The following is a 22,151-nucleotide window of genomic DNA, read 5'->3' as shown; positions in this document are numbered from 1 at the left end:
GTCAGTTCTCCCAAGTGTTTGGTTCTGGTCTCACGTGAGTCGATATTGCCACCTAGTGGTTTCATCTTACATTACATCAAGTACAGTCCCCCTGACCCATTCCATCACACTCAGTGTGGACAAAATAGTAGATCTGGCACACAAAGTGTTACAAGCTGAAAGAAATCTGAACGTCTCACCTCTCCATGGTGTCGGCGCATCCTCTGCAGCTCTTCTATTGCAACCTCGTGGAGGTCATGTGTCCAAGCTCATTAACCAATCACAGCACCCGAATGTCATCAAGGTTTTTTTTCAAACTTGAGTTTCCACAGAACTGCAGAAGTTCTGTGGCTCCAAAATGGTGAATGAAAGAATACCACAACTCAGAAATAAGTCAGCGTTCTTGTTTTGCCTTTTCCAGTTCCGTCTTCTCAAAGTCACCGGGATTCTGCAGTAGACACACAGCAGTAAATCTTACCTGTGGCAATTGTCAGTGTTGCATGCATCTTGGAATGAGTAAATAATTTCATTTAATCAACGACATGTCATCCCGTCAAAAAACAGCAGGAGCACAAAGCCGGTGGTGCTGTTGGTGACGTCATGGATCTGAGGGGCAAGGCTTTGCCCTTCTACCGATTGAATGAACTCTTCAACGACGAGAAAATAACATTAAAGTGAAGATGACCTTGCAAAAGAAAACGTGTTTCTCATAGATTTTCTTCGTCCTAGAGCCTTGTTTTCAGAAACAATCCAAAATCCCACGTAAGTCCTTTGGCTTGTGGCCGAGGGAACAAACTGAGACGCTAAGTTCCTGGTTGACCTTCAAGGGTCAAACATTCTCCCTCAGGGGAGGACAAATCGCTGGGAGAATTCAGATCTCTCAAAGGCCTTTTATTGATTTATATGAAACTTTTCACAAACCTGGAACACCTCAGACATCTCCCCCTCCACGGAGGGCCCTCGAGGCACGACGTGGTGTTGTTAGAGCAGGTAGGAGGCCTTTACCATACTGATGCTCTGCTGCTGTGACTCTCGCCCTGAGTGAATTGCATCGAGGCATGGAAGGACGCTGATTGGCTTGTTGGAGTTCCGACCAAGGCCAACGTTCTGGATGAGAACTTGAATCAGTAGCTGGAGCCAGGCGGGGCCAGTTTAAACAAATCTGTGGTGGCAAGATCCTTTTGCAGAATGGACGAGCGCAGACGACCGTCAGCTGGAAGCGAGCCACGCTCCGCGCTCAGGTGCATCTGAGGCGGGATGGAGCACTTCCTAAACGCCTCCATAGCGTCAGGAGTCCTGCTTATCCGTCCCGTTATTGTTGCTTCCGGAGAACGCAGTTTCTCCATGAGGAAGTTCATGAACAACGTCCTCTGGAGCACCAAGAAACAGGACAGACTGAATGGCCTGGCGGTGCTTTCGACTGGGCATGGACTTTCCTGTCGTAACGTTGGTGTCTTGATTTGGACCATTGCATGCTGGGATTGATATTATATATTAGCTACCAGACCTCTGTGGGGCAAAAACCAAGGTCTCTCTACCTCCAATCTGTGACTGCTATCGTCTCCACTTCAGACCTGTTGGAGCAAGGAAATCCTGCTGATTCAGCAGGCTGGTTTCTTTCACTGTTATTGGCTCAAAAGTGATGAGGACACTGAGTTAGAAACACCCAGGGCGCACCTCCCTGAGGATGCTGCTCTCACTAACACGGAGTCACGGGAACGATCCTCCTGACGCTTGCAGAGCAGCCAGCAGAGCGTGTGACGCGGTAGACTAGATTGTAGGAATGAACAGAAATTTTCTTGCGCGTCTTTGACCAAAATTATGTTTGTAAACCCTGGGAAACACACTAAACTAAAACCTGCGAGGAGCTGAAGTCACGCTCAAGGTTTGAACTCTGATTTTGTAAAAAGTGTAATATTCCTTGGTAATGGAGGATCTCTTGAACATTTTGAACGTCAATTCATGTCCAATCAATGAGCAAAACATGAACCTGGACTCGTGAGCAGGGTTGGGCTCTGTCAGTACAGGTTCAATTACCAACACCTTGACTTTGATACCAGCTCTTGAACTATTGTTTCTTCCTTATTCTGATTAAAACCCATTTTAACAAAACCAAAATCATGTTCCAAGTCTTTGGTTTATTCCTCAGCTCCATGGCATGTTGACACACTCCCAACACTTCCATACCACCACAGGATGAACCAAACATCAGTCAGTTGAGACAAATGTAACAGCAAAAACTTGAGTGTTGGAGTTAGCAACACTCTGACCTCTAGATGAGGGACATGATGTAGCTCAGCTCAACTCGGTCTGCTACAAGAAGTGAAAGTGCAAAAGCAGAGTTAAAGTTGACACAAACGGCATCATCTTCTAAAAACCTATTTCTGCTTCGTTAAAACATTTCCGTCACTCAATTATCTGACCTCCAGTCAGGAACAGAGTTGCAGCCAAAGTTGATTCACAGCAACAAGAGGCATCCCAAAGCAGAGCATAAAGATCAGTCAGTGGATGAATGTTTTATTACACTTCTGTAGAGATGGTGAGCTGGAAAAGTTTGCTTACAACACATTATTGCACAAAGTGAAGCCTCGCGTCATCAGAAGGCAGACAACATCACAAACTCTTAAAAATAGAGGCAGTCGAGAAAATATGTCATCTGAGCTTCAGTAGTAGTTCACCTTTTCATAAATAGATGCGCTCATTATTTACTCCACCTATCAGGCGTGTATGTACAGACCAGGAGGACTGGAACCACTGACTCACCAGTAAACAGGATTGATTCAACAGCAAGAAATGCTTGACTCTCATTTCTTTGGGCTTCTCCTTCTTCTTCTTCTTCTTCTCATCGGCGTCTCATTTCTGGCTCGTTAATTGACCTTATTTGGTAAAACCTGTTGTCAATTTCCCCGCTGAGGGACGAATAAAGGTTTATCTTCTCTTAACTCTACACTATCGAATATACAGTCATCCAAGATCAAGCAGAGTGGATAGAAATGTATATGTACACAAATACAATCGAATCACTGTACAGCGTTCTACAGAGGGATGCACATGAAGACACACAGCGTGTACCTGTGACGGCACACTGCACCAGGCCAGAGTGAGACGAGGAACAGTCAAACTCAATCAAGTCATCAATCAACGAGCACACATGAGAGCACTTGGTCCAAGTGCCAAGGCAATGACTGACATCTTTCAGTCTGAGGGCAGCGGCTGGGTAGGGGATGGGGGATGAGGTCCAGTGCTTCTGAGACTACTTGAGATGATTCTTTACACATAAAGAGTTTCAGTGCATAGTTTTAACTCAGCATTAAGATCATGTGCAAGAGCTGAGGCCAAACAGCTGGTTCCAGCGTGAGGACGTGAAGCGCACAGCTAAGGAGGAGCGGATGCAACAAGGAGGACAGGTCTCAAACTGAACTTACTCAAGAGTGGATATGGCTTTCTTCACCTTGCTAGGCTTTAGTATGAGGTTTACATCGAAGGCTTGGTGTCAGAAAGGGCTTTTTCTCCTTGTCTTCAATTTAGAGCACATTCACATTTCATGGTCCGTACCGTGCCAACGCAGGGGCCATCGTGCTTTGGCACGGAACTAGGCCCGGGGGCCAAGTGTGACAGAGCTCTTCACGTGGTTTGAAACAACTGGTAGCAACAAGCCTGAAGGTTTAAAAGGCCCACCTGCCGTCTTTTCGAACAACGCTGAGGAAGAATGGGGCGCGTCATGCTTTAAGGCTTGATCTGATGGACGACATTTACAGAGCAGAAGTTGTGACTTCAGCCAAAACAGCCGCTTGGAGTTACACTTGACGTCCTGGTGCATCGTCCAGGACAATCGTGACATGAGAACTGTGAATACGTCCGGTGTAGTGTGAACACAGTCTTGAAGATGTGCACATGAACGAAATAAGTAGAAAAATACAGACCTCAGCTGTACATTTAAGCGTACCCACTTAGCCAGCGCCACCTTGCTACAGGGCGCCAGTGAGGCACATGAGGACAAGCACATGTAGTGTGAGCAAGTAGGCCAGGAAGAAGTAGCGAGAGCGCGCTCGGCTCGTCAGCAGCCTGGAGAAGTAGAGGCTCCTCCCTCTGAGCCATCGCTGGCACATCACCATCCCACCTTTCACCTGGAGCACAAGCACCGTTAATGAACCAGGGCTACAAGACCCCCCAATGTGATCGTTGACGACCACAGTTGACAACTCCGATTAAAAACAGAGTACCGAGCAGTTGAGACGAATGCACACCGGATATCCAGATTCAACTGAGTTAGAATAAAACACAATGAGACAAAACATACAAACGCTATGAAAACAAAATGGCTGGTAGGACAGCACTGACTACTCTGACGACCTTTACATGCACACTAATGTTCCCATTCTTCGAACACCTGACACAACACTGGCGATCTTACATCCCATGTTTTGTGAGAGACCCACCCCTATTTCTTCTCTTTCACCTGTACTACAATGAGAACAAATGTGTTGTTTTGTTTTGTTTTGCTCTTTTGTGACTGCTGCAGTCAAATAAAAGACAGGGTGAAGACACATTTGCAGGGAGACAACTGGAATGTGTGTTCCACTTAACGAACCTGCATCATAAGTAATGCAGGTTCGTTTTAGCTGGATATCGAAACCGCTGTCTCAGGAACTGGTGCGATGTCCCAACACAAATCCAAAGCAAACCCAATACAGTGGCTTGGTTTGGACAATCTTAGCCTCGCTCATCTTATCTGAACATACATAAAAGACTGAGAGTTGAAGCTGAAGTTGTATTTGTCGTCAAAATGGTAACATTCGTACAAAAATAGCAGATAAAATCAAAGCTCTAACACAACGTAGAATAACAAGTACACTTGCTTAGCTAACGACTTCAGAAATAACACAGAGTCATTTCAGTGAATTCAAAGCTGTGATTTCTGCTATAAGCTGAAGAGTTTGTATCCCCACCATGATAGAAGAGACAACTCTGACTACATGTCGGACTACAGGCTGACTGAGGCAGTGGTGGCTGGAACTGTTACACTCCAGACTTCACAAACACAGAGTTGGGGTCTGGCACGTACCTTTTGTGTTATTAGAGGCTGGTTGGGGTTGAGACTAAGAGCTTCCCACTCCTCCTCTGTCTCCATCTCGATACTAAAGTCCCTCTGACTGTCTCTGGACACACTGGAACCAACACTGGACAACAACAGCAGCCCCCATGAATCACGTTTGTTAGTACGTACGTGCATGAACGTAAAAATTAAATGTGTGTCTCACCTCTTTGCTCTGTCCTCACAAAGACGCAGAGCCTCTTCTGCTGTCTCCCTCCGGGCTCGCTCATCTGCCAGACTCAGCTCCATCTCAAAGAGCCTGGAAACACACACACACACACACACACACACACACACACACACACACACACACACACACACACACACACACACACACACAGCTAAGACCTGTGCAAACAACTGCACAGTCACACAGCTGAAGCCTGCTCACCTTTCCTGAAGCTGACTGGCATCCACACCGTCTGATACGATGGAGTTGTTGCTCCTCTCCTGGGGGGCTCCTGGTGCAACCTCAGCACTCACGGACCCCTAGCCATATTAAAATTAGATGCAGGTGTAACTTTTTTATTTCAAAGCCATCATAATAATCCAAGTAAATGTCCTCCAGTTCCAGTGTTCCGCATGTTTCATTTTCTCACGACATAGATTCCACTTGTGATGCACACAGTTCACTCAGCATCCTGTATGTCATTCTCTGACCTCCTGTTCTTGCCCTGTATTTGAAACAACTCCTGGATACTCTTTGGGAACGGCTGAGTTTTCGACCCGGAACGTGATTCCAAACATTTTGACATCAAACTCATTCTTAAATTTTAGTGCTTCAAGAAACTTTCAGGAGGGACTGAAATCAGATTGGTGACACCTGAGTTCCAAGTGTGAATTGAGCCATGACATTATCCTCATGCACATGTGAAGGATCCTCTACCTGCGCCTGGACTTGGCTTTCCAGCCAGTGGCAACGATTCTGGGTGTCCCTCAGGGTCTGTGACACGGCCCTCAGCTGGGCTGCAGCTGCATCTTTCTCCTCCATCGTCTGCTGCAGCTGTGGAACACGAGAAGACGTGAAGCTCCAGCAACTTACGACAAACAAACAGGACCGATTTCCTCCTTTCAGTGGTTTATATGTTAAGTAAGAAATAGAGCCGCTCATGGGGTGGATATGACATACAGTCAGAAATATGCCACCCCATTCATTAGTTTGATTCCAAATCAACATTGTATATCGAGAACAGCCTGGTGGAGCAGTGGTCCTCACTGTGGCCCCCCAGCAAGAAGGTTGTGGGTGGAGCCCCGGCTGCAGCACGGGGTCTTTCTGTGTGAGTCTGCATGTTCTCCCTGTTCCTGCTGGGTTCTCTCTGGTACTCCAGCTTCCTCCACACTCCAAAGACATCAAGAGGGACCAGGTTAATCCAGACTCTAAATTGACCGTAGGCGTGGCTGGGAGAGCCAATGGTTGTCTGTCTCTATGTGTTGGCCCTACCATGGACTGGTGACCCGTCCAGGGGGAAGGCTGCTGGGATAGGCTCCCCAACCCCCCAAACAGGATAAGCGGTAGAAGGTGGATGGATGGATGATGGATGGATTGTATATCAGATGAAATACCAGGAGCTGGAATCTAATTTAGGACTACCGTAAATTCCGGACGAAAGAGCGCACCGTTATGTAAGCCGCAGATGCTTATTTTAGGGAAAAAATCAACTTTGTACACGTATAAGCCGCACCGGTAAATAAGCCGCGGTGCAGGGCGGAAACACCTCGGCCGCCCGTTCTCTGCGTGTTGACCCAGTCTTCCAGAGCGTTTTCAAGTCCGGGCCATCTGCTATTATGACCTCTGAAAGCTTTTGTAGTCTTTTTGCATTGGGTCAGTTCGTCATGTTGCCGCCTCCAGCGTCTCACCATCGATCCGTTTATGCCAAACTTACGTGCTGCAGCTCTATTTCCATCTGTCACCGCCAGATTGATTGCCTTTAACTTGAAAGCTGCATCATAAGCATTCCTTCTTCTGCTCTCCATCTTGAGGGTGAGTACAAATGACTGAAAATATCGTGTGATGCTCTTTTTACACTGCACCGTAGCATGGACTGGACGCTCCAAGTACAGTACTTAAAGAAATTACCATAACATTTGGCCAGGAATTTCCCTAAGTACGGTACTAGGAGCTACCATCAGGAACAATAGGGAATTACTGCCCGCTGCCGCTGCCCGCCACACCCCAGGGTGAAGGTAAAATCCTCGTATGAGACGCACCAGAGTATAAGCCGCGGGGCATGAAGCATCGAAAAAAAGTCACGGCTTATAGTCCAGAATTTATGGTAATCATTCATTTTGAGGGAGAGTTGCAGAACTTGCAGCCACATTATTCAGTGTTTCAATTCACTGTTGGCATTTTATTTTGACAAAATTCTCCTTCAGTGCAGACGTATCAGGGACTTACCCATGGGATTAGTGTTACCTGTCCAGCTGTGAACTGGTTATCTCTGATCAGGGTTGCTTAATCTTAATGCATCAGTACATCACTGATTAATTTTTACTTATATTGATATGAATCATGAACCTGTAAAGTACCAGCAAAGCATTTATACATTCAAGATAGAAAATATTATTGTGTTGCATATCCTTTTGATTTAAGTACTTCAGCTAAATGTTGCGCTGGAGTTCTAAATATTTCCAGTGGGGGACACCAGTGCAATTCGAGGATGAGGACAAAATGCGTGTGCGTGTGCGCGCATGCATGCGTTTGTGTTTTTCAGTGAGTGTGTATAGATTGGAAGACAGCACGAACACTCTATCTACTGTGGTATACTTCAAAAGAGAACGTACACTTTAGACAGGCACTGGCAGTGTATAAGCACTTTACAAAATCTGTATTGGAAACCTTGGTGCAATTTGGGAATTGTGTACAGCCTTAGCTGCGTCATACCTTAAAGTTGAGCTGCTGGAAGTAGTAGTCTCGTTGTTGGATCTCATCCATGCAGCGCTGCAGGTCTCTGTGAAGCTGGATCCTCTCTGCTTCCAACTGACTCACCGCCTCCTCCATTCCACTCTGACCTGTCAAAGCAGCGGTTTCCTGTTACACAAACACACACAAGAGACAAAAGACTGAACAAAAGGTTTCACTTCACAAACAAAAACATTTCAGATTCATTTTCGATCTGTGTTTTGGAACAACAACAAAGTCAATAAACAGTAACACAGTACAGTAATTACAGATCGCCCGGATACTCGTTACAGCCGAGGATCATCATATTGTGGCTGTGACAAGTGGAGTAACTAATGAGTAACAATGGATCGTTATCTGTGCTTGGGTGTTTTTTTGAGGGGGGGCATTCCCCCCATTGGGCGTCTATGTCACACTACATTCTCTGACAGGCAGCCAGCCTGTCAGTGCCTGCTGAACGCAGACACCATCCATCCATTTTCTACTGCTTCTCCTGTTCAGGGTCGTGGAGGGGGTGGAGCCTATCCCAGCAGCCTTCCCCCTGGACAGGTCACTGCAGGCACAACTTCATCAATTCTCTCATTGTTGTTTGAACATTGTTTAGTATTCATTCCCCCATCGACCTGCTTCTGTTTGCACAGTAACAAAGAGGCAGAGAGCCACAGGTCAGGTGACCCGGTGTTGGGACACGGCTGAAGGAAGCTCGGCTTTTTTCTCTCTACGCTACATTGCACATCGGGTTGCTGATTGATAGAAAAACAGATGCATTTATTAAAAAAAGCTGTAAGCACCACATCATCCCCAGGTCCACATTTAAACATTCATAAAAATTATAACTAAATGTAAAATAAATAACACTCCCCCTTTTTTTTGTCCTACACATGTGAGTGCACAAACATAAATATACAAATATACTGTAAATAGTAAGTCTTCTGATCAAAGACATTGGTCAAAACTTAATCTGAGGCTTTTAAAAAATACTTTCCGATAAATAATGACTATAGCAACTTCAGAACAATCTCTCACTAATTTCTTGAAACCAATTCAGCAAATGACAAAAACTTCAACGTTAAGTCCCACCGCCTCTGAGTACAGATGAAGACAATTTTGGTGGTTGTTCAGACACAGATAATGGTGTACTTGCTCATCCCTAGTAATAATATTCCATGACTTAACTATGGTTGATATCACTTCCCAAAAAGTACAAGAATGTTCAGTTCTGTGCACTTACTATGACTGGTTGTGAAGCCTCTCTTTCAGGCCTACAAATGGAGAAGAGAAGAACCTTTAGAAATGAAGTCTAAAACATGCAGCATTCTCATTCTTCTGCTTGGTATTTGCAACAGGAATGTCCACTGATTATACCTGCAATAAGCAACAGTGTGATATGAGAAACAACAATTCTTACGGTTTCTCTTCATTTGAAACCCACTTGTTGAGTGCAGTGAAGCAACACACAGTCCTACCCGTAGTTTTAAAATATTCTATGATTTATGGATTCATATTGTTTTAAAAGTGGCAGGGAAAGAAGGTGGCTGCAGGCTGGTAAATCCAGATTTGAACAAATCAACTTTGCAAATATTTAAGTTGAGGATGCAAACAATGCAAACAATAATGGGTCAGTGGCTGTGATTTCAGTTCATTGTTAAATAATTCTCTGGGCCAAAATGCACCGCAAGATTTACAATACAAGGATGCCTCTACACCTGACTTACTTCTATTCTGGGGCACCAGAGGAACACACAGTGCCTGATCGGGTTTTTTAGTGTCTGCATTTAACTTCCCCAAAACACTAGCCCTAACTTCAGCGGGGCATTTCATTCTAACCTCCTAGAATGGCTCTCGCTACACAGCCAGCTGCCAGCTGTGTGTGCCAGGAGACTCTGTTCTGCTGTTTACATCCACCGTTTTCCTCACAGACTGGGTCAGCTGCTCTGCATCTACTCCACTGATCGGCTCGCTACAGGATTAATGACAGACATTAATTTAATTGATCCATTCAATGTGGGAAAAACAACATGCAACCTTGCTCTGTTGCCTCATGTTGTCTCTGATATAAGGTCTTCGTTTCAATCACGTAACACCGTTCTTAGAAGTCTCTGTCATTACATACACAGTGACACACAGCAAAAATGGGGAAAAAATAGACATGGTCTCAATTAACATGGCCAGTGTAGCTGCTCCAATTGGTCAAAGTTATTGTTGACTGCGAGAACTGCCAATATGCTCTCATTGCACATCATCAAAGAACCCAGTGTATTCCAGCAGAATTTGACGCCTGCAGTGGCTGCAAAGGGTTTGAGCCTTCAAGACTCTGATTTCCATTTCCTCATTCCCATCAGCATGTACCTCAGGTCAGATGCTTCTCCCTGGTTGCTGTTGAGGTCTTTCTCAGGTGGTGTATTTTGTGCTGTTTGCTGGAGTTCATTCATCACCTGCAAACAAATAAAAGCAAAAATAAGTGGTGAATCACAAAAGGTAAAACAATTTAGCTTAAAAAAATATCACTGAACACAAAATGTCCCTGACACCGGCACAAGTGCACCCCACCATGAGAAAACCATGCACAACCAATATGTTGCAAAAAGGAAAAACTAACTGGACCCTTCATGCTGTCGGCAAAACAAAATGCTGCAGAAAAAGGAAGAGTAAGCCAAACAACAGCCAAACTCAACTCCCAGCTGATTCCTTGACTTACCGGCCCGTGTTTGTCATTCTGGAAAGCATCAGTGGCACTTCCATTTGACCTTTCCACACTCATGGAAGACAAAGCCTTTGGCCGTGACCATTGCTTGGACTCAACCAGTCTTGTGGCACCAGCAAGCTCATCAACCATCCTGTCACGATCATTTTGGAGGCTGGCCATGGATCTGGAGAATGCTGACAACTGCCTGCTGTACATGGTATTTTCCAAGATGACCTGCTTCAGTTGCTTTTCCTTCTCTGCTACAGCCTTCGACAGCTCACCCAACAACTTGTTCAACTCTGTGTGTGTGTCTTTGCTCTCTAAAGCTTTAACTGTATGAGCAAGGATGTCTCTCTCTTTGGTGAACATTGCCAAGTCAGACATGGCATCTTGTAGACTCCGCTCAACTTTGTTCAAGGCTGCCTGAGTCTCTCTGAGTTCTTCATCATATCTGTTTCGCAGGATCTTGAAGTCGTCAATGAGCTGGTCACGGTCATTCTGCAGAGCAGCCATGGCTTTGCACAGGGACTCATTTTGAGACTGTGCATCTTTATTTTGCATTTTGGCCTCTGATAACTGTTGCTCCATTTCCAGTAGGTCCTTTGCCAGCTCTGCCACCCTTTGATCAGCCGTCTCTCGCTCATTCCTTATTACCAGCACCTCACGCTCAAAGGTTTCCAGCTCAGCATTGTATTTATCCTCAGCATCTGCCAGTTTTTTATCTGTTTCGTTCTCCAGCACCTGCAATTTCTCATTGAGCTCATCGCTTAAGATTTTTTGAGAAAGACATTTTTGCTGGAGATTATTACACTCGGCTGCTTTGGCTGCCACAGCTTGCTGCAAGTCAGCAATCACTTTGCCCTCATTTGTTGCGGTTTGAATCAAAATATCACTCTCTAGTTTTGTAACTTGAGCTCTTAGTTTAGTCAGCTCCTCCTCTTGCCTTTGGAGCTCCAGCTGAGACTCTCTTTGCTTCTTTTCAGCTCCAGCATTTTGGTTTTCAAGGTTCTTGATTATATCCTGCTGCTTCTTGAGCAGCACCTTCAACTGGCTGTCTTTCAGTGATAAAACTTGATTCAAATCTTCTCTGTAACGTACCAGCTGTGCCCTGAGCATTGCATTCTCTGAATTTAAGTCATCCATTTGATGTAACAATTTCCTAATTTCGTGTTTAAGTCCTTTGGTTGCTCCACCTTCCCCATCAGGAGAGCCTTCTTTACCTTTTAAGCCCAATTGACTCTTTGCCTCAAGTATTCTGTATTCGGACACCAGCCGCTCCCTTTCACTCTGTAAAGACACCATGGAGTTCTTGAAGGACTCCATTTTCACTGCCATCTGTTCTTTCTCCTGGACAGACTTGTTAATGTTAGCTTGCAGACTTCTGACCTTGCCCTCGAACCCCCTCAACTCTTTGTCAGCCTTTTCTCTTTGATAGTGTAAAGATGCTAACCTGTCCTCGTAAACGGCTACCTGGGTTCGATAATTAGCCTGGAGCTGTTCTAGATATCCTGACATGTGTCCGTCTCGAGAGGAGAGCAAAGAGGAGATCTCAGCATCTTTGCTCTGGAGAAGTGTCTTCAGGTGGAGAGAAATCCCTTCCTGCTTCTCAAGGTCTGCCTGAAAGTTGTCACTTTGAGACTGTAAAAGTAGCAGCTGAGCATCTGTGTCTGCATTTATCTTCTCCATTTGCTGGAGATTAAGCTGCATTTGGGAAATCTCATTTTCTTTGTCGGCAAGCTGTCTGTTGAGCATGTTTCTGTCTTGTTCTATTCTTTCAACCTGAGCGTTGAGTTCTTTTACCTGCACGGTCAAAAGCTGAACTGTCTCAGAAAGTTCAGCATTGCTGGCACTCATCACAAATAGCTGTCTTTGCTGTGCTGCGGCAGCAACTGAGTATTCATTCAGCGTCCTCTCCAGTCTTGACTTGGTCACCCTGAGGTCATTCACTTCTTTTTCTTTCACTCGCATATCTTCAAGGAACCTTTTGATCACAAAACCTTGTTCAAGGAGCTGGTTATCCTTCTCATGCAAGGTCTTTTGGTACAACTCGTTCCAAAGTTTGGAAGCATCTGCCCCTTGAGGAGTGGAAGATAAAGCCAACAGCTTAGCTTCATGTGTTTCACATGCTCTCTTTAGAGTATTTAGCTGCAGATCTTGAGAGTCTATTTGTTGCCTTAGTTCAGAAACTTTTTGACTTTCTTTATCTTTTAAACCTTTGAGATCATCTATTTGTTGCTGCAGTACAACTTGATTTTCCACATAGAAGTTTATCTGTTTCTCATTTTGCTGTGATTTTGTTTCATCTGAGGCCTGATCCGCAAACTTCTTATTTTGCTGCAAAATTTCTACAGCCAGTTGGTCTTTTTCAGACTTCACCAGCTCAACATTTTCTGTGGCCTCTTGGAGGAGACTTTTGCATGAGATCAGCTCAGCTTCAACCTGTTGACTTCTCTCCACGACGACAGACATCTTCTCTGAGCTCTTCTTCAATTCTTTTTCCAGGTTGTCACAGGCTGACTCTGAGGTCTTCAAAGAGCTCTCTAAATCTAAAATCACTTCCTGATACTTTATGCAGTTTTGCTGCAACTGATTTATCTCCTGATGCTTTTCTTTTAGGAGTTCTTGCAGCTCTTTGTGAATGTTCTTGGAGCCTTCATTGCCTCGCCGAACCATCTTGAGTTTCTCCTCAAACTCGCGAACTAACTTCAGCTGCTCCTCTTCTTTTTCTTGACGGACCTGGTTAGTCATTTCCTTACTTGCTGCAAGTTGAGAAGACAGCTGCGTGTTGTGAGTTTGCGAAACACCGACAGACTCGGTCAGTTCATCAATTCGTTCAGAGTTTTTCAAGATCAGAGTTTCCAAATACTCATTTTCGTTTTTCACTTTGTCTGAAATCTCTTGAGCATTTTCAAGTTCCTCTTGGAGAAGAGACTTGTCATCCTCCAAGATTCTAACCTTCTCATTTAGGCTAATCGTCTCCTGGCTGTGCCTATTAATAATGTCTTGGAGCTCTTTTATGGCATCGTCTTTCGATCGCAAATGCAATTCATGATCGTTATATATCTTCTCAATTCTTTCAGAAAGATTCTGCTTCTCTCTTTGCAACAGAGTTCTCGTTTCCAACTGAGCACCAAGTTCCGTTTTCTGGGCCTCAATCTGCGCGGTCAGGGAATTATTCAAACTTAGAGCTTCATCAAGTTTGAGCTGCATGTTGCTTGTATATGATATGGATTCCAAGTGCTTCTTTTCTGATGAGTGAATAGCTTCTTCAAGCTTTTCAGCCAGTTGGACATTTTCAGCCCGAGTCTCTGCCAGCTTCTCTCCGAGATCCTCTGATGACTCCTTAAATTGGCAAACCTCAACCTCCAAATGTTGATTTTTATCAGTCAGTTCACACATCACCATCCTGTGGGTCTCCTCAATCTCACTCAGTTCTTTTCTCATTTTATGATTCTCGTCCTCCAGCTCCTCAATCTTCTGCTGGTTCTTTTTTGATAAAGTGCGCATCTCCTCTGTAATCCTTTCATTTTCATCCTCCAGCACTCTAGTGTGCCTCTGCAGAATCTCAATCTCAGTCTCGTGCTTGTGCACTTTTCTTTGGGCTTCTTGTCTGTCTCTTTTGGCCCCCTCCAAAAGCTGCCTCATCTTATCCATTTCACTGCCAACATTTTCATAAGCTTGTAAAAGAGACTCATAGTCTTGTTTAAGGTCGGAGTGCTTCGATTTCCACTTGGTCAGCTCCTCAGTTTGAGAGTCCTTCAGAGATTCAAGCTGGCAAGAAAAGGCTTGCTTCTGCTGGGTGATGTTTTCTATGGTTTGTTTTAGGCTTTCGCAGGCTGCAGACAGATTGCGATTATCATTCCTGATGCACTGAATCTCAGCCATGAGTTTCTCTTTGTCTGTGTTAAGAGATGTCACCAAGCTTTCCAGGTCCTGATTTTGTTGTTTCAACTTCAAAACAGAAGATTCCAGTGCAGAATATTCCGTTTCTTTCGCTTCATGTTTGGCTGACAGCTTTTGTATTTCCTCTTTGACAGCTGCATTTTCCTTCAACAGTTCTTTCCTTGACACTAAAGCTGCTTGAAGTTTCCTGGATAGAAGTGATATTTTGCTTTGGTTATCCTGATCAATTACTTTGATGCAGTCTTCTTGAGATTTCTGAAGCTCTTGATTCTCAGTTTTCATTTTAGTAATAGCTATTTCATGAACTTTGACTTGCTGCTGTAATTGCAGTGTAAGTGCAGCAATTAACTCTTCTTTTTCTAGAAGTTCTGCCTTAGAAACTAAAGAGGCATCATCGCTCTGTTTTAGTTTTGCTTCAAAGTCTTGGGCACTTTTGAAAGAAGACCTGACCTCATCTTTCGTAACATCCTCTTCATGCTGCTGCTCATTCTTAGACTGCTTCAGTTGGGTAGTTAACCCGTTCACCTCAGCTCTTAGTTCATCAACTATTCTGAAAGCGTTTTCTTTTTCTTGCCTGAACAGTTCCAAAGTTCTCTGTTTCTCTGTACAATGCAGCTTTACTTTTTCTAGCTCCTCAGTCAAACTACATTCCCTCTCACTCAGCTGCTGCTGTGTCTTTGCTAAAGTGTTCTGGAAGGTGAACACTTGCTCCTTAAGAGTCTTGTTGTCTTCCATCAAGATTTGATACCTTCCTTCATTTGCAAGATTGTGTTCTTCTAGTTTAGACTCACAGATGTTTAGCTGGGTCTCCACAGCCATTTTTTCATTAATTAAAGATTGCCTCTCTTGTTGGGATGCAAGCTCAGCAGCTTTGATTCTTTCCTGATATTTCTGGACCTCTTCCGTTTTCACTTTTACTTCTGCATAAGCTTTCTCCAAGTCACTCTCGACCACACGCACCTTTGAGTTCAACATTTCGGCTCTTTGCTCCATGACGACCAGAGCCTCATTTTTACTTTCCATCTCAAGAGACACGCTCTCAAATTTGGATTTCACCATTTCCAGCTCTGTTTCTACATTTGACAGAGAATGACAATGGGTCTCTTTCTCAGCCAGACACATTTTCAAATCTTGAACAACTGTATCTCTCTCCTCAATGAGCTGTCTTAAAGTGTCCAGTTCATCGAGATATGACAAAGAGGTTTTACGAATGTCCTCCAGTTCCCGGACCTTCTCGTCAAAGTTTAACTGGACAGCATTCAGTGCATTCGTCTGCTGACAGTGTTGTTCCAAGAGAGCCTTGTAGTCATCTTTCAGCTCACTTAGTTCTTTAGATAGTTTCTTTTCATTTTCTTGTGCCTTCTTCATTGTCTCTTTACGTGCCAGCAGGGCAGCCTGGGCCTTCTTCTGAAGCACTACCTTTTCTTGCTTCATCTGTATTAGCTCCTTCTCTAAATCAAGGGCAGTAGAAGATTTGTCCTTTGACTCATCTTTACATGATTGGATTTCAATTTGAAGCTCTTCCAATTTCTGCAGCATGCTGTTTCTGTCTTGCTCAAAGGCATCTTGTCTCTCAGCAACACTTTGGTGGAGTTGTTCGACATGGGCAGTTTTCTCGCTGAGTGTCAGCAATGTTTCTGACAAAAATACTTCCTTCTCACTTAATGCAGTTTGTAAAATGCCTTTTTCTGATTCTAACTGTTCCACGAGCTTTTTGCTTTCTGCTTTGCAATCAACAATCTCTCCCTCTTTCTCAAGGATTTTCTTTTCAAGAAGAGATATCTTTTCTTCGTAAATTTCTGCTTTGGCTTGAGCTTGATTTGTTGAGTCCTGCAATTTATCCATCAAAAGTGAAACCTCAGTTGTGGCTTTTACGCTGCCTTCTTTTTGTTTTTCATACTCTTCAATTTTTTTCATTAGATCCTTTCTTATAACAAGAGCAGCTTGAAGCTTCTTCTTCATAACATCCTTTTCTTTCGACACCCTGCCTAGCTCACCTTTCAAATCATCCTTTTCCTTCATCAGCTCAAGCTTCTCTGAATTCTTGATTTCAACTTCTCTGTCCGAGCATGACAGGCGTTCTTCAAGCTGCTTCATGGAGGTTTGGTAAGTTTGATCCTTGCTTTCTAGTTGCCCTATCAGTGAAGCCTTTTCCTCCCCGAGTCTCACCCTTTCACTGGAGGCAGATTCCATGACTTGGGCGATGGATGCATCTTTATCCTTTAATTGCTGACTAAGTCCTGCAAGTAATTCCTTCTGCTGAGTTATTTGAATGCTCATGCAGTTGATTTCCTCATCTTTTGCTTGGAATTCACTGTGTAAAGACAAGTGACTGACAGTAGCTTCTTTCATTTTCTCTACTTCAGCACTGAGCTGAATCTGTAAATGTTCGATTCTCTCTTGGAGAAGAGCAACTTGCTGACCCTTCTCTGAATGACTCCTTGCTACGTCATCAAGAGCATTCTGTGTCTCCTGTAAGTCTGCTTGAGTCCTAACCATCTCAGTTTTCAAAGCATCTACCTGGGACTCATGACTTGCTTCTACTTGTTCAATCATGTGCAGTAAATAAACCTTCGTGTCATTTAAAGCGACTGATGGCTTTGATTCAAACGGTGACCAAACAGATGAAACTTTGTAAGAATCATTTTTTCTCCCTATAAGTTTTTGTAACTTGTGTTCCACTGCATTTAGAGCTTGTTGCATACCACTGTTTTCATTATCCTTTTCCTGCACAGATGCTAGGACCTTTTCAAGTTGAATCCTGGATGCTGATGCCTCCAACTCTTTTGCACTGAGTAGATCAGAACCTTTACTAATTGCAGCGGAAGCCTCGGCTAATTTCACTTGCACATTGTCCAAGTCTTGTTTCAAAGCATTAACCTTAATATCTTTAGATTTCATTTCATTTTCAATACTTCCCAATTTTTCTGCAAGCATATTCTTATCCTGCTTTTCTCTATCCAGCACTAACAGCCACTCTTTCTCAGAATCCTGGAGAATTTGCTCTATCTTTTGGATGTTTTCTTTTAAGTGAGAAAGTTCTTCATCTTGGGCACTAACCTTTGCTTGAAGGATCTCCTTCTCAGACCCCATTTTCTGCATCACTTCACTCATGCTGCTGGACTGCTGCTCCAGCTGAACTTCCAGCTCCCCCTGCGATGCCCAAATTTGACGATGTCGTCTTTCCAGCTCTTCCTTCTCTGCAAGAAGTTTCCCAACATCCTCTTGCAAATGTGTGTTTTCATTGCTGACTGCAGTAAGATGCCTCTGGTGAGCTTCTGTTGAAAAACGAATCTCCTCATTCAGCCTCTTATTTTGTTCTTCTAATTTCTGTATTTCTGAAACCAGCTGAGACGTGTGTTTGGCTTGGGCTGCGTACTGACTATTAATTGCATGGAGAGCCATTTCTCTCTGCTCCAGGTTTTCGGTCAGTGCATTCATTTTTGCCACCACTTGAAGATGCTGGGATTTCAGTCGCTCTATTTCAACAGTCAACAGTGACACACTAGCTTGATGAGAAGCAAAAGCTTCATCCTTTTCTTTTAACAGACTGGAGTTCAGGTCTTGTGTTTTCTCAAGTTTATGTTGGATGGAGGACAACTGCTCCGTCAGTGTTTCTATAGTGGCGTTTGCAGTCTGATGTTCACTGCTGGTATCATCCATCAACTTCTGAAGGGTTGACAACTCATCAGACCTTCGACACAGTTGCTGTCTCACATCTTGCATCTCCTCTAGATGTGCTGCATATTTATCTTGTAGGTTGGTGAAGGCACTCTGTGTTTCTTCTGCTGACTTTTTGTGGTTTTTTATATCATTGGACAGTACCTGACACTGATTTTGTAGTTGTGACACTAACTCTGTGCTTTCCATGAACTGTGTTTTGAAGAGAAATGCCTCGTCTGCTCTTCGCTGCAAATCCTGAAGGGATTTGGATTGGTCCAAAACACATGCTTCTTTTTCTTCCAGGGCCTTTTTTAGATGCGTTGCTTCAGATATCTGCACTTGGAGGGTTTTGTTAATCTTTGTAACTGATTCTTCAAGGTGTGAAATCCGTTCTTTAAGGCTCTCACACTCCTGCTCTTTGGTCTGTAGGTTTGCGTTTAAGTTTGCGACAACAACTGAAGAATTGCTTTGATATTCCAGACTTGACTGTTCTGCGTTCTCTAAAACATTCTTCAACATGGATGACTCTGAGGTAAGGCCTTGGACTTGGTCTCTGAGTTTGGCAGCAGAATCTTCAAGCTCTGCAATTTGAGCTTTTAAGCCAGCATTGTCCTCAACTCTCTGCATCAGCAGTACATCCTGCTCAACAATCCTACTGTTGAGTTGTTGGACGGTGTTCTCCTGCTGTTTCAGTGAGTCATCTTTCCCCTGCGTGGTCGAAATAAGCTGCTCCCTCTCTGACCAAACTGTTTTGAGCTGGATGTCCCTATCAGAGATGGCTGTTTTTAGATGTGTGACTGTTTCCTGGGCTTCAGAAAGTTCTGTTACAGTTTTTTGAAGTTCAGATTTTAATTTTACATTCTGATCATTCACTGCTTTAATACTATCTGTCAAACCAATTATCTCTGCCTTCCTTTGGTCCTCTTCCTGTTTCAGCTGGCAATTATCTGCAGTGAGACTCTGCACTGTAGCTTTCAGGTTGGTCACTTCAAGCTCCATCTCAGCCAAATTCTCATTCATGGCACCAAGCTGACTGCTGAGTGAAATCACTGATTCGTTTCGTTTATTAAGCTCATCTTTAAGGTTTTGAGAATCATTTGTTACCTCTTTTAACATCTCTTCCTTCTGCTCAATCTGCTGTTTTGCCACTTGCCTGAGTGAGTCAAGCTCATCCTCCATCTGTGATATGAGGTGTTTCTGTAAAGTGACTTCCTTCTGAAAAACACCACATTCCTCTGCTTTCTGTTGAACCAGAGCATCCTTCTCCATTAGCCCAGACTTGAGGACTGATCCCTGTTCTTGAAGCATAGATATGGTATCTTGGAGTTGTAGCAGTTGAGTCTGCTGAGCTTCCAGCTGTGAACTCTTTTCTGACGCTAGGTGTTCTTTCTCATTCAAGAAAATGTTGAGTTGACTCAATTGTATTTTAAGGCTATCACATTGCTCTTGCAAATGTTGAATTTGTGCTTCTCTTTCTCTCAATGCTTCTGACAAATTGGCACACTCATTTGTTTTCTCCAGCAAACCTACAGAGTTTGACATCTCACTTTCCTTGAGAATGTGTTTTAATTCACTTTCTGCAACAGTAAGCTTCTCTTTGTCTTTTACCAGCTCCTCGATTACTCTCTGATTATCTGAAATTTTAATTTCAAGACAGGAGTGTTTTTCTTGCAGGACACTCTTCTCAGTGATTAATTCAGAAAAGGATTTTGTGCTCTGTGCCAACTCCTCCTCTAGTCTCTGACTATCTTCTATTAGAGTAGTAATCCTCAAGCTCAAATTGGAATTCTGTTCAAGAGTCGCTTTGAGTTTTCCATCAAGGTCAGATGTGATGTGTATTTGCTGATCAAGCTCTTGCTCTCTGGATTTGCAAGCAGCATGAAGTTGTTGGTTTTCCTCTGTGAGTGTCTGAATTTGGCTCTTCAGGCTTACCAGTTCTGTTTTCCTTTGTTCTGCTTCAGATTCAAGCATTTGGGACTTTCCCTTCACTTCTCTGATTTGGTCATTCAGAGACACAACAGTCTTGTTTCCATCGATAAGCTGGTTTTTGTGTGTTTGACACTGTTGTGTCACACTTGTCAACATTTCTTCTCTCTCTGTGAGTTGCTTGTGAAGTTGTGAGCGTTCTTCATGAAGGGATTCAACCTCAGCTCGGAGATTGGATCCAGTGGTTTTCTGTTGAATCATCTCATCCTGGAAACTGTGGCACTCTTCTGCTTTTTCTTTCAACATCAGATCCTTCTCCAATAAGCAAGACTTCAGAGTGCATGCCTGCTCTTGCAGCAAAGCCAATGTATCTTGAAGCTGTGTTTGCTCATTTCTTTGGGACTCTATCTGTACTCGAAGTTCAGAGGCAATCTGCTCTCTTCCCTCTATATCTTGCTGAAGCTGGCCTACCTTAGAAGTAAAGCTTTGCACTTCTTCTTGCAGTTGTATGACTTTGTCCTCCTTCTCCCTGAGTAAGCAGTTGAGATTACTACATTCATTTGTCTTGGCAAGCAGAATCTCAGAGTTTGAGAGCGTGCTTTGCTCAAGAAGTCTGTTTAACTCATTAGCTTGTGCAGTCAAATCCTCCTTCTCTTTTTCTAAGTCTTGAATAATCTTGTTGTTTTGTGAATGTTGTGTTTCCAACAAAGATATTTTGGCTTGCAGAGAGTCCTTTTCTAGTGTAACTTCTGAAATGGTCTTGACTCTTTCATCTACTTCCAGCTCAAGCCTCTCTTTCTCCTTTGTCATACTATGTACTTGCTTCTCCAGACTACTTTTAAGTTCAAGTGCAGTTGCAACCTTCTCATTAAGTTGTTTCACATTCTCCTTCTGGAGTTCAAGCTCCTCAGTCAGGCCTTTGACCTTCTCTTGCAGCTGCTCTTTTTCTGTCTTCATGCTTTTTAAGAGGTTTTTGAATTTTGAGATTTTTTCAGAGTTGTTCTTTATTTCTTTGCTCAGCTTCTGATTTTCTAAATCCTTGACTTGCAATTCAGCATTAAATTTCTGCCGCTCACCCTCAGCCTGTTGAGCAGTTGTCTCCAGTTTGTCTTCCAGTGATGCGATTATTTCCAATTTGTCCTGCATGCATTTTTTGATATTCTGCTCGCTCTGTGCTTGCTCCTCTAGTTGTTTAGACAATGACTCCACATCACCATGATATTTTTCAACTTGTGCCAGAAGTTTGTTCTGCTCATCCTTGAAGGATTTGAGTTCTTTTTCAAATGTCTGCTCCTTATCAATAAGCTGCTTCTCATTGTTGGTATTTTTGTCCTTGAGCTCCAAAACGAGTCCCTCTGACTCCTGTAGGCGCTGGGTGGATAAGATCAGCTGCTCTCTTAGTGAAGTGATGTGTGTTTCACATTCAGAAAGATGATTACGATGGCTCATAATGTGTCTCTGGGTCTCTCCTCGAAGAGCCTGAATAGTTTTCCTGTCCTCCTCAGCCTGCTTTATCAGATGTTCCACCTCGGCTACTTTAGATTCCTTTTCTTCTTTGGCCTTGATTAACTCCATTTCAGTATCCTTGATTTTCCCAATGAGCTCTGTGATTTTGCTATTCAGAGATTGCTGATCAGAATTCTGTGAGTTTCTCATAATCATGGCCTCTTGCTCTGCTTTACTTAGAGCATTTTCTACTTGAACCAGGTTCTCTCCTTTCAGCTTGAGCTCCTGCTTCAGTGCTGTAACCTGTTCTGTATATTCTGCCATGTTACCAGAGAGGACCGATATTTCCTTGTCCTTTTCCAGCAGGCTGTCTTTCAGACTATCAATTTCCCGCTCACAGCTTTGAAGGTCATGAATGAGTTGGGCTCGTTCTTCCAAGTGGGCGGTGTTTAGTTTATCCAGTTCCTCATTTGTCTGGTCGACCTCGATTTGTAAAGTTTCTATGGTGACTTCCTGCTTCTGTGTCTGCAAATGATAAGAGAACAATGAAGCGC

General features: G+C 43.7%; 1 protein-coding gene across 5 annotated transcripts in view; it reads right to left on the bottom strand.

The window, feature by feature from the left end:
• Positions 1-22,151, bottom strand: part of LOC147268841 (uncharacterized) — a 51,477-nt gene that overhangs the window by 6,092 nt on the left and 23,234 nt on the right. For 2 of the 5 annotated variants that reach the window (XM_086223291.1, XM_086223300.1), the window contains exons 21-29: positions 10,672-22,122; positions 10,323-10,408; positions 9,205-9,235; positions 7,956-8,102; positions 5,961-6,077; positions 5,466-5,563; positions 5,241-5,333; positions 5,045-5,159; positions 2,481-4,106 (exon numbers count right to left, since the gene is read on the bottom strand). In XM_086223291.1, coding sequence (XP_086079417.1) covers positions 3,948-4,106; positions 5,045-5,159; positions 5,241-5,333; positions 5,466-5,563; positions 5,961-6,077; positions 7,956-8,102; positions 9,205-9,235; positions 10,323-10,408; positions 10,672-22,122 — 12,297 coding nt within the window. In that variant the 3' untranslated portion in view covers positions 2,481-3,947. Of the gene's footprint in view, positions 1-2,480; positions 4,107-5,044; positions 5,160-5,240; positions 5,334-5,465; positions 5,564-5,960; positions 6,078-7,955; positions 8,103-9,204; positions 9,236-10,322; positions 10,409-10,671; positions 22,123-22,151 lie in introns of those variants that run through there. The other 3 variants (XR_015119147.1, XR_015119149.1, XM_086223317.1) reach the window with 2 other exon arrangements.

This window comes from Aulostomus chinensis, chromosome 2 (assembly GCF_037954235.1).
Source record: "Aulostomus chinensis isolate RoL2024-O1b breed Wild chromosome 2, RoL_Achi_v1.0, whole genome shotgun sequence".
Lineage (NCBI taxonomy): Eukaryota > Metazoa > Chordata > Actinopteri > Syngnathiformes > Aulostomidae > Aulostomus > Aulostomus chinensis.
The sequence above is the reverse complement of the archived record's forward strand: the minus strand, read 5'-3'. Positions and strand labels throughout refer to the sequence as shown.